The sequence below is a fragment of the Leucoraja erinacea genome, chromosome 18 (genome assembly GCF_028641065.1).
Source record: "Leucoraja erinacea ecotype New England chromosome 18, Leri_hhj_1, whole genome shotgun sequence".
Taxonomy (NCBI): Eukaryota; Metazoa; Chordata; class Chondrichthyes; order Rajiformes; family Rajidae; genus Leucoraja; species Leucoraja erinaceus.
The window spans coordinates 27430964-27444162 of NC_073394.1; the positions used below are offsets into that span (position 1 = coordinate 27430964).

Sequence of the window (13199 nt, forward strand, 5' to 3'; positions counted from 1 at the left end):
TGTCTCCTCATCTCCCCAGGCCCGCAACCTTGGCGTGGTCTTTGATTCCACCCTCTCCCTTGAGCCTCACATCCACCATGTCATTAAAACCTCCTTTTTTCATCTCCGCAACATCTCCAAACTCAGACCCTCTCTCACACCTCCCGCCGCTGAAAGACTCACCCATGCCTTCATCTTCTCCCGACTGGACTATTGCAACTCACTTCTCCTTGGCATGAGCTCCACCTACATCAACCGACTCCAACTGGTCCAGAACGCAGCCGTCTGACTCATCACCCACACCAAATCCTGGCATCACATCACTCCAGTCCTCAAATAACTTCACTGGCTTCCCATCTACCACCGGATCACCTGCAAAATCCTGGTCCTCACCTACAAAGCCCTCCACCATCTGCCCCCCCCCCCCCCCCCCCCCCCCCCCATATCTCACTGACCTCCTCTCCCCCTACCAACCTTCACGGTCCCTCAGATCCACATCAGCCGGTCTCCTCTCCATCCACAAGTCCAACCTCCGCAGTTTTGGGGACAGAGCCTTCTCCAGGGCAGCTCCCAGGCTCCGGAACTCCCTCCCCCAACTGATCCGCAATTCTGTGTCCCTCACCATCTTCCAGTCCTGCCTCAAGACCCATCTCTTCACCTCTGCCTATCCTTAGCCCCACGTCCCCCTACCTTTTCATCTGTGCATTAATTGCCTCATATTGTGTTTTGAATTGAATTCTGTCTTTACTTTGTGTACTAGTCATGTCTCTAATATTTATATCATTCCCCTTACATGTTTTTCCTCTACCTGCTAAATTTTTGTAAGGTGTCCTTGAGACTCTTGAAAGGCACCCATAAATAAAATTTATTATTATTATTAGATTTTTCTCGCCTCCAGTTTGATTCAGCACCCCCCCCCCCCCCACACATCTACTTTCAGTCTGAAGAATGGTTCCAACCTGAAACGTCACCTATTCGTTTTCTCCAGAGATGCTGCCTGACCCGCTGAGTTACTCCAGCACTTTGTCTCTATCTTCTGAATACAATTGACTTGACGGGAAAAAGTGGATCAGCGCTTCACCTGGAAGGAGAGTTTAGGTCTCTGGATGGTGGGAAGGGAAGAGGTGAAAGGACTGATGTTGAGCCTCCTTCCATAATGGTTCCCATCGCCACTCCTCATTCCCATGCAGCAGGGGAGTGGTGTATGGGGATGGAAGTGTGGACAAGGGGGCCGCACAGAGAGTCCCTACAAAACGCAGAGGGGCTGAGGAATGTGTTTAGTGGTGGTATCTCATTGGAGCTGCAGATATTGTGAAGGATGATATGTTGAATGCAAAGAAATGAAGAGAAGCTTTTGCAAAAGAGTTACAGTACTTTATTTAACTGGAGCAAGATCATCTATTACACATAGATAGATAGATAGATAGATAGATCGATAGATAGATAGATAGATAGATAGATAGATAGATAGATATGCCATTTATTGTCACTACACATGTACAATGAGATTAAAAGCAGCTCGTACTCAGTGCATACATATAATTTAGTACAAAAAACAAGAAACATAAAACAAAAACAAAAGGGGGGGGGATAGGTGCACAATTCTGCGGCGCTATATACATATCTATAAAGGCAAAATGGTGAAGGATGAATAGGTAGTATTCTTAGGCAGATGTTTAAAGATTATATTAAATATTAAAAATGTTTTTAAAAAAAATGTTAAATTACAGTTACAATACACATTACAGTTCCAAATTTCAGTACGTGGATAGAATAGATGGAAGTCCGGGTGTTGGGCTGTGAAGTCAGTGCATGTGTGAATTAAGAGTAGTTATGACTTTCGGAAAACAACTATTCCTGAGTCTATTTGTCCTAGATTTGATGCACCTATAGCGCCTTCCAGAGGGCAGCAGGTCGAACAGTCCAAACGCAGGATGGGAGCTGTCCTTGATGATATTCTTTGCCCTGCTAAGGCAGCGGGAGGTGTAAATATCCATCAGGGAGGGGAGAGGGCAACCAATGATCTTCTGTGCTGTCCTAGTTACCCTCTGAAGCCTCTCCCTGTCTGCCATGGTGCAGCTGCCGTACCATGCTGTAATGCAGTATGTCAGCAGTATCTCGATGGACGATGTAATAGGGGCGGCACGGTGGCGCAGCAGTAGAGTTGCTGCCTTACAGCGCCAGTGACCCGGGTTCAATCATGACCATGGGTGCTGTCTGTACAGAGTTTGTACGTTGTCCCTGTGACCACATGGGTTTTCTCTGGGTGCTCTGGTTTCCTACCACATTCCAAAGACATGCGGTTTTGCAGGTAAATTGGCACCTGTAAATTGTCCCTAGCGTGTAGGATAGAACTAGTGTACGGGTGATCGATGGTTGGTGTGGACTCGGTGCGCCAAAGTGCTAGTTTCCACGCTGAAATTCTAAACTAAACTAAATTAAATGTACATGATGTTTTCATTATTTTTGTATATTTTTACTAAGGTGTAATTTGGAGTTAAGTAATAATTATATTTGCTGAGAGCTTAGTATGATTAGATTTGCCTCTCCTTTTTTTCCATTCTGTTGCTTAAATAGATTGCAGTGGGAACCAAATCTTAAACCTTGTCATGATTTGCTTTGTATTCCATTCAAACAATGATATCCTTACGTAAGAATTTATTATAATTGTTTTTTGACTTGCTTAAGGTTTGTGGGTATTGTGCTCAGATATTTACTTTTAGTTAGTCCCTATGCTCTGGTCAACAAAACCTGCAGATTGCAACGTCTATTTATACATAATCTGGTTAGACAACATTACCACATCATGAACTCTACAGGAACGCCACAGGTTTACTCAGCTGTAATTTGTGATCTGTAATTTCATTGCGTTGCATGTGAAACCTCCCACAGATGCACCTTACAACTAATGCAGCAGTCATTGAAGTGGTCATAACAATATAGCAAGTATGTTGAAAAAATGTATACATAGTATACTCTCTCACAGAATAACCAGGCAATCTGATTTTGTGAGGTTAACTGAAGAATACATATTGATGAGACACCAGGGGAAATTGCCCTGGTCGTCAAATCTTTAGGACGCTTGATGTGAAACTTACAGAAAGGCTTGCAGAGAGTCGATGTGGAGTGGATGTTTCCACTAGTGGGAGAGTGAAGAGAGTCTAGGACTAGAGGTCATAGTCTCAGAATTAAAGGACGTCCTTTTTAGGAAGGAGATGAGACGAAATGTATTTAGTCAGAGGGTGGTGAATCTGTAGAATTCTTTGCCACAGAAGGTTGAGCAGGACAAATCAGTGGATATTTTTAAGGCAGAGATGGATACAGTAGATTCTTGATTAGTACGGGTGTCAGAGGATATGGGGAGAAGGCAGGAGAATGGGGTTAAGAGGGAGAGATAGATCAGCCATGATTGAATGGCAGAGTAGACTTGACGAGCCAAATGGCCTCATTCTACTCCTATCATTTTTGATCTTATGACCTTACAAGGGAGTATGTTACTGATTGAACCCCATTAAAAGATATTTTCCAAAGGATGGCAGCAATGACGGAGCTACATTGTTAGCGTAGTAATGGAAGAGGAATCTAGTTGTTTTTGCGTTCAGATCTCTGAAGTGCACTTGGAATAATGACTCTCTGATTCAGAGGTGAGTGCGTTATCTGATGAGCCACAGCAGCCATTTATGAGCCGCAATCAAATTTGTATTAAGTGCCCAAAATGGAGGCAGTTGAGGAAGGTCCAATCAGAGTATTTAAAAGACACTTGGACATGTACATTGTTAGAAAGGTTTAAGAGGGACATGGGCCAAACGCAGACTAATGGGATTAGTTTAGAGGGCCATCTTGGTCAGCATGGATGAGTTGGGCTGAAGGGCCTATTCCCGTTCTATATGACTATGACTCTAATTCCATTGGTGGGCATTGGGTTCAATCCAGAGGAACACCTCACCATCACTCTAGCCTTTGACTCTGGATCACCTCGCTCAAATTTGATGCCGTGTAGAAATTCATCTCCATCTTCGATCTGCTTTATGTTGGCAGGCATGGTGCCATCATAACCATGGAAACCCCATTTCAGTGTTCAACAGAGTCAAGCAAAGCAACTTCAAAGCCCCAAAATGTTATCAATCTCACTTGGTACAATCCTACCCATCCTCTCCAACAAGCTTCTCATTAGTGTGGAGAGAACGAGGCTGAAAACTGGCAGGGTCATAAGTGATAGGAGCAGAATTAGGCCATTTGGCCCATCGTCTACTCTGCCAATCAATCATGGGTGATCTATCTCTCCCTCCAAACCCCATTCTCCTGCCTTCTCCCCATAACCCCTGACACCCGTACTAATCAAGAATTTATCTATCTCTACCTTAAAAATATCCATTGACGGCCTCCACAGCCTTCTTGGGCAAAGAATTCCACAGATTCACCACCCTCTGATTAAAGAAATTATTTAGGAACTAAAGGAACGTCCTTTAATTCTGAGGCTATGACCTCTAGTCCTAGACTATCCCACTAGTCGAAACATCCTCTCCACGCCTGCTCTATCCAAGCCTTTCACTATTCGGTACGTTTAAATGAGGTCCCCCCCTCATTCTTCTAAACTCCAGCGAGGATGAAGAGGTGTATAAAATTATGGGAGACTTAGATAGGGCAGATAACCGGTATGCGATTCCCATGGTTGAGGTATCTAAAACTAGAGAGCATGGATTTAAGATAAAGGGGAGGATGGTAAAACCTCTGAGAGTTACATTTTTCATTTCAGTAGTTTGTATCTGGATAGCCTAAAGAAATGTCCCGAACCAAAACGTCACCCATCCTGTTTCTCCAGAGATGCTGCTGACCTGCTGAGTTACTCCAGGACTGTTTTTATCTTCGGTATAAACCAGTATCTGCAGTTCTTTTTTTACATATCTTGCTAGTTTCAGTCAGAATTCTCCTAACCATCATTTAACATTAATTGGGTCTAAAACCCTTCAGTAGGTCTCATGCAAATAATTCCTTTGCTATTTTGCACCCAGTTTGTTTCCTGATTTAAAAAACCTGAGCCTTGTATCAATAGATTTAAAGCTACCTGATATGAATGATACTGCAATATGATTAGTAAAATCGTGTTGGCTGCTTTTAAAAGATGCAAAGTATTCTCTTATTCACATTTTACTGCCCATAAACACTGATAAATTAGTGTCAGCTACTAAAAAAGCTTGCTCATTGACTTAATGTTTTTGGGTTGATTGAAAGAGCCCTGTGGTGCAATAAATCACGAACTTGCAGTGCTGCATCAGGGAAATAACCCGTAAAAGCAGGAGTTTATGTGAGAACTGTCAGAGTAATGGATGAAGGAAGAGGACCTTACCTGGTTTTAAGACTTCCATTGAGAGGTTTAACAACAAAAGCATTGCAAAGCATGCAAAATTATGTTTTTTATTTTACAAACTGAATGGAGATGAAATCCATTTAGCACATATGAATACACCCACTTAGAAAGCAAGTGCACATATTTAGACTTTACATGTTCTTGGGAGGTCTCCTTGGAAGCCAACTAAATATGGCTTTGATGCGTTAACATGATTGTATGATTGTAATAAGGTGACTAGTACATCCATGGAACTGCAGATTCTGATTTGCAGAAAAAGACAAAGTGCTGGATTAATTCAGGTGGTCGGGCAACATCTCTGGAGAACATGCCTAGGTTCGGGACCTTTCTTCAGATTCTGAAGGGTATGGAGAAGTCCTGATGCAAAGCATTACCTTTCCATTTCTCCAGAGATGCTGCCTGACATCCTGTTACTCCAGCACCTTGTGTCTTTTCACTATTAGAGCGATTATTTTGAATAGAAAAAGTGAGGATGCTTAGCATAATTTTAAGGAATATGTGTGTATGGACAGATGAATCTCAGGGATTGCACAATCCCCTGCCATGTCACCCAGCCAGTAGTCGTGAAGGCACGCTACCTTATTTTTCTTTGGCACCGGGATGAAATTAGTCTTCTTAAAGCAGCTGAGAACCTGACTTTGTTATAGGGAGAGGTTAAAGATATGGGTGAATACTCCGGCCAGCGAATCCATGCAGGTTCTGAGGACATGGCCGGGGTCTTTATCCAGGCTCCTCGCTCTCTGGGTTCACTCCCAGAAAGACCGACCTGACGTTTGTAACGGCAACCATGGCGCATATTTGGTTTGTGAATGTTTGGATGATCACGCAAATCAATTTGTTTCTCAAACCTGGCACTCACAGTTAAAAGTTTTGTCCTCAGATTGTGGCACGGTGGTGCAGCAGTATTGTTGCCTTACAGAGCCTGAGAGCCGGGTTTGATCGTGACAATGGGTGCTGTCTATACAGAGTTTGTACGTTCTCTCCGTGACCGCATAGGTTTTTCCCGGGCGCTCCGGTTTCCTCCCACACACTAAAGACGTACAGGTTTGTAGGTTGATTGGCTTCAGTAAAAATTGTAAATAGCCCCTAGATTGTAGGATAGAACTAGTGTACAGGAACTGCAGGTCAGCACAGACTCGGGCCTGTTTCCTGTTAGGAGCTGTTTGCTCTAGCTGTTGCTCTAAACTAAACTAAACTAGTATTTGGTTTATGTATATTCAGATGCAAATCTGATGTATATTCAGATGCTGCAAATGTTCTTCACTTTGATATGTGACGTTGCCTGGAAAGCAGCAGAATGTTTTTCTTTCTGCGTTTTTTCCACATCATTTGAGACTGACACCTCACGAGTGATCTCGGAGATCAGTGGCTTTTGTACTGCATGGAGGAGAAGGTTGTGCTAATGGAGCTAAGGTTGTTGAGGCACACAGTGCTGGAGCAAATCAGCGGGTCAGGCAGCATCCCCAGGAGAACATGAATAGGTGATAGTTCGGGTCAAGATCCCTCCTCAGATGCTCGGACTAGAACTAGGACTGGAATCCAGGTGAGCTGCTGGCTCCACTTGCTGGCAGCCAGGGAAGAGGAGACGGTCAGTGGAGCCTACAGTTGCGGCCCATGCATGTTCTCCAGCGATACTGTCTGACCTGCTACGTTACTCCAACATTTGGTGTCATTCCACAGAATCGCGTTACATGTGACAGTTATAAACTAATCCAATGAATACACTGGTTTTGTGCAATTCTGCATCGTATGAGCCCAAAAGGTCCAAAGTTTAATGCCTTCATAGTAATTTCACAAACTAAAGCCCCTGTCCCACTTAGGAGACCTAAACAGCAAACTCTGGTGACCTTGCCCGCCACCCAAAAAAAAAATCAAGTTCGAGGTGACCTGCAACCTCCTACCACTTCCCACGCATATGTTGAAAACTTTCTTCGACTATGGAAAAAAAACGGCTTTGACTAGACCTGCGACTAAAAAATTATTGATTTTTAAAACTGCAACCTATTTTTAGTCGAGGCTGGTTTTAATTTATGATGAACAAATAGCAGCAACCTAGATGAAGCCTCAACCACGCAGAAACCACTTTCGACCATTAGGGAGAGTAACCAAAACCTCCTGTGACCTCATGGAGACTTTGGGTGGTGGGCAAGGTCACCAGAGGTTGCTGTTTAGGTCTCCTAAGTGGGACAGGGCCTTTACTCAGCACAGGTGGGGCTCAGCAAGAGGGCGGTAATACAATGGTGGGGATTGGCTATAAGAGTAAAGGGAATGGGAGAAAATGGTTGACTTTAACTTTTTCCACATTCAAGTAATGGATCATGTGTTCTCATGCTTCATTCATCATGTTGACAGCTGGAACAACAGTTTGAAGAGTTTAACAGTGAGCAGACAGATGTCAGGGTCCAGAACGAGAGACTGAGACGTGTGAATGATGAGCTGCAGGACCAGCTGGAGAGGACGAGGCAGGACCTGGAGGCCACACGGTGTAACTTCCAGAATCTTCAAGAAGAGACACGAAGTGTGCATCAGAAGAAAGCCAGGTAGGCACCGGCTTCTTCGCCATTTTTAAGTCATTTGGATTTGGATTAAATCCTCAATTGGTTATAAATTGGGTGCAGAGAATTTATTTTTAATAGAGGAAACGGCACAGTGGTAGAGTTGCTACCTTGTAGCACCAAAGACCCATGTTCAATCCTGACTATGGGTGCTGTCTATACGGAGCTTGTATGTTCTCCCCATGACCACGTGGCTTTTCTCTGGGTGCTCCGGTTTCCTCCCAACACTCCAAAGTTGTACAGGTTATAGGTTAATTGGCTTTGATAAAATTGTTAATTGTCCCTACTATGTAGGATAGTGTTGGTGCACGGGGTGATTGGTGGTTGGCTCAGTGGGCCAAAGGGCCTGTTTCTGGCTGTATTTCTGAAGTCTAAAGGGTCTCTCGAATTTATCTACCGTAAGGGTTGTGGAGGGTCGATCATAATGCCCCTGTCCCACTTAGGAAACCTGAACGGAAACCTCTGGAGACTTTGTGCCCCACCCATGGTTTCCGTGAGGTTCCCGGAGGTTTTTGTCAGTCTCCCTACCTGCTTCCACTACCTGCAACCACCTGCAACCTCCGGGAACTGCATGGAAACCTTAGGTGGGGCGCAAAATCTCCAGAGGTTTCCGTTCAGGTTTCCTAAGTGGGAAAGGGGCATTAGAAGGACTTAAGGTATAATAGATCGTTTTATGATTGATGAGGAATTTAGGGCTCAGTAGATAGGGGCGGCTCAGTGACGCAGTGGTAGAGTTGTCGCCTTACAGCGCCAGAGACCCGGGTTCAATCCTGATCACAAGTGCCTTCTGTAAGGTGTTTGCACGTTCTCCCTGTGACAGCGTGGGTATTTCTCCAGGTGCTCCGTGCCTGTATCGGCACTGTATCACTAAAGTCTAAAGAAGGTGTTCGGTGGCACAGAAGAGGTGTTGAGGTCAGAATAGATCAGCTATGATCATAAAGCACAAATTAGGCAGGTACATGGTTAGGAATGGTTTAGAGGGCTGTGGGCCAAACGCAGGCAGGTAGGATGAGTGTAGGATGGGGCATCTCGGTCAGCATGGACGTTGAATATTGTTTGTGATTTGTAGTATTCCATCAATTAGTTTACCCTGTAACCCAATATTCAAGACCCTGATATCACGTGACACTGTTACTGTTTAATTTTTCTTAATATTTCATTTGGTTTGAAGCTTTGAACTTTCTCTTATTATCCACTTCTTGAATAGGGGCATTTCTAATAAATTGTGTATTTATATCCCATCATTAACGGCTCTGCAAAAGTATTCTGCTTTACATTGGTTGAAGGGCATGCTAAGCTGCAAGAGAGGCGAGTTGAGAATCATATATTGAGGGAGTTTTATTGCAACCATTCATGTACAATGTTGTAGTTTTATTGGAACAAGAAAACAATGCTACATGCCATATATTGTCGACACAAGGAACTGCAGATGCTGGTTTATACCGAAGATAGACACAAAGTACTGGTGGAGCTCAGTGGGTCAGGCAGCATCTCTGGAGGAAAAGGATGATACGTCACCCATCCTTTGTCTCCCGAGATGCTGCTATACCCGCTGAGTTACTGAAGCACTTTGTGTCCATCCACATGGCTCATTATTTACTCTCCACCACACATGCCTGTGCCTGAACTAACTACTCTTTATCAATGTTCCTTAAATACAGATAGCTGCCCCATTTATTCGTAACTGCACACTCATGGAGTCGCTGACTCTAAGTGCAGATGGGGAGTGACCCAGGTTTTATTCTCGATTCCCTGCGCAACTCATAGTGAAGAGGTTACTGGTGTGGTGTTTGTCCAAGCTTCAATGTAATTATGTACAGTAATTGTAATCTTGTATTGTCTTTTTGCTGACTGGATAGCACGCAACCAAAGAGCTTTTCACTGTACCTCAGTACACGTGACAATAAATGGTCATTAACATAATGACATTAACATAATGGTCCCAAAATCAGATGAGAAGCTTTATATATAGTCTTTGGTTAGTGACACACCTAACTCCCCAAATTCTCACCACTATCTACAACCACAAATCAGGATTACATTCCACTTGCGAACATCACATAAGATCATCAATGTTATCCAGCACAAAGTGTATCTGTACAATGTGGATGGTTTGATTGTAATCATGAATACTTTTTCCTCTGACTGGAGAGCATGCAACAAAAAGTTTTTCACTGTACCTCTCGGCACATGTGACAATAATAAACTAAACTAAATTAAACATATGTAAAGGGGGTAACCCCTATTAGCTATTGAATAATGGCTGTTCCTAGCAGTGTGTGAAACTACACACAATGCCAGAAAATCAATCCTGTTGCAGTACAAAGGTATTTCCTTGCAATATAGCCAATCATAGCTCTAATGGATTCTCCCAATGACCATGGTGAATCTCATCTGCCTAACGCAACAATGCAATTTTCAAATTCAGCTTTTTGTTTCTGAACAGGGATGTTCTGAAGGTGTCCAAGAATATGCAAAAGGAACGAGAAAGTCTGTTAAGACAGCTAGAGCTGCTCAGGTACTGATTGGGATTTATTAATTTGACAGCTATATTGCGGAAAGTTGATATTTTTAGTAACTAAAAGAACATTTACTATGATTAAAGGATAATATCATTAGAAAATGCATTTGATAATATTTTAAGTCACTCACTTACGTGCTGATTTTCCAATATTTTATTTTATTCCTGATACACTTTAATGACGCAACAGGGGACCATTTGGCCCATCGGGTCCATGCTGGCTCCCAAAGGTGAAATTTCTTTAGCTCGATCCCCATCTCCTTATTTCCCCTCATTCCTGCAATATGCTGAAAATTAAAAGAAAACGTGCGAGTTTCTAAGTTAATTGGCTCCAAGTATGTGAGGAGTGAATGCGCAAGTGGGATATTATAGAACTAGTGTGAACACATGTTCAATGGTCAGCATGGACTTGATGGGCCGAAGAAAAATGGCAGGAGCTGAAAAACTTGGATAAAAACAAAAAAAACGTTGGAGACACTCAACAGGTCAGGCAGCATCCATCGTCTGTGGAAAAAACAATTAGAGTTAACATATCAGGTCAAGGACCAACAATTCCTCCAATGTATCATTTTTTTTAGGTTGACAAAAATGCTGGAGAAACTCAGCGGGTGAGGCAGCATCTATGGAGTGAAGGAAACGGGCAACGTTTCGGGTCGAAACCCTTCTTCAGTCATTTTTTTTACTTGCCCCTCAAAACCCTTTTCTTCTTTTTGTCCTTAATCTTCACTGAGGGCGAGAATTTAGACTTTATTTTAGACTTTAGATATACAACGTGGAAACGGGCACTTTGGCCCACCGTGTCCGCGCCGACCAACAAGCACCACGTACACTACACTATCCTACGCACTAGGGATGATTTATTATTTTACCAAAGCCAATTAACCTACAAACCTTTATGTCTTTGGAGTGTGTAACATTGAAATTGGGATTTTATTCCACACTGTCACATCTGGTGTGAAGTAACTGTTGGGGATTCATTGGTGTCATAACCCAGTGGGATTGTGTTGTTGGGGAGGGAGGTGTGCAGTCCTATGAAACATGGGTGATTGTTGATCAAAAATCCATTTTCATCTTTAAATCAGGGACATGAACAGGAAGCTTCGAGATGAGAAGGATGCCCATGAAGCCAAGAAGCTGGTTAGTCTCAAAAAGCAACCTGTAGTGCCCGACTATAGCAATTATTGTTGTTGCTGCTGCTGCTGCTGCTGCCGCCAGCGCTTGGACCCGCACACCGTTCCCTGGGGCCACTGTAAACCATAACTGCCAAGCTCTATACCTTATCAAGTGTATCATGTTTACTGGGAGGAAAGAGTGTGCTGGATTAAAGCCAATTAGGTTGCATGTTGCTGGCTATTTTCAGAGAGGGATGCAAAATAAGTTTGTCAGCCTTAACACAACGGAGCACCTGCCGTGAGAAAAGATGTGAGGTCAGCTTCATTTATACAAACTCAAGCAAAATATTTGCACTTTGTTAATGCAAGATTAGTGTCTCCTTAGATTTTTCCTCAAAAGGAAAAGAGCAGAATGAAATGTCTAATGGGCTATTTTGATCGTGACAAATTCAATTTGTTTCATGAAGCTCTGTTTGTTCCATTGACTAATTTTATTCAATGCTGCAACTTTCAAATCTGTTTTGTGTGTGCGTGAGTGTGTGAGAGAGTGTGTATTTGTTCTAAAAGGGAAATGTCGTTCTCTTCACTGCATTCAACATGTGGAAGGTCACAATACCCAAATGGTTACAAGGTGTTAATAGGTTTTGCTATGTTTTCATCATGTCTCAGCATTTAAGCAGCTAATTGAGTCAAAAAAAATGCATAGGTCACTGAAGGGCAAAACATTGCTTCTTATTTGAAATGTGTTTATACAGTACATGGGAGTTTTAATTTTTAGGTAATTTTCTTTTTTTTTCAAAACAAGCCTGACAAATATTGCTGCTGTCATGAGGAAGGATATGATTATATAATCACTCAGAAAGTAAGCCCTGCAGTTGTTCATCCTTGTCGAACAATTTGAAAAACAAAACATCATTAAAACGTGTTTGTATTTTTGGTCACCTGTAAAGGCCCTGGATATCTTCTGGATGCTTTACTTTGTTCAATCCAATTACTGTAGCTCCTAAACTTGAGAAACGTTTCCGTCCTTTCCAGCCCTCAAGGTGTTTTCACCATAATATGGAGCCTGGAGGTTTGTGAGTTGAGCATATCGTATCTGTGATGACCACTTGATCTTTGCACACTACTGGGTAAAACTGTAAAGACAGGATGCACTTATTAGAGTTATAGTCATACAGTGTGGAAACAGGCTCTTTGGCTCAACTTGCCCACGCCGACCAACATGTCCCATCTACACTAGTCCCACCTGCCTGCATTTGGCCCGTATCTCTCTAAACCTATCCTATCCATGTACCTGTCTAATTGTTTATTATACATTGCAAAGTCCCTGCCTCGACTATCTCCTCTGGCAGTTCATTCCATACACCCATACCCTTTGTGTGAAAAATGCCCCTCAGATTCCTATTATTTACTGGGGGCACCGTCCTGTATGGTATGGCTGCCCAGCATGTAGCTGTCCGTTTTATCTCTCTTTTTTTAATTTTTAGTTAGTTGAGTTTTTTGTTCTAGAGTTCTAGCCTTTTTTATGTGGGGGGGAGGAGGGGGGGGGGGGGGGGGGAAGGGGGAAACTGCTTTTCTAGGGTCCCTACCTGGTCAGAGATTTGCAGCTTTTCTCCAGGCTGCACCGTCGACCCGTCCTCGCGGCCTACCAGCGGCCCTGCAGC

At 43.1% G+C, this 13199-nt stretch overlaps 1 protein-coding gene across 2 annotated transcripts in view; it reads left to right on the forward strand.

Annotated features, from left to right (window-relative positions):
* cracr2b (calcium release activated channel regulator 2B) overlaps positions 1-13199 on the forward strand; it is a 115709-nt gene that overhangs the window by 61699 nt on the left and 40811 nt on the right. For both annotated transcript variants that reach the window (XM_055649689.1, XM_055649688.1), the window contains 3 exons: positions 7700-7887; positions 10349-10420; positions 11506-11560. In XM_055649689.1, coding sequence (XP_055505664.1) covers positions 7700-7887; positions 10349-10420; positions 11506-11560 — 315 coding nt within the window. The remainder of the gene's footprint in view (positions 1-7699; positions 7888-10348; positions 10421-11505; positions 11561-13199) is intronic.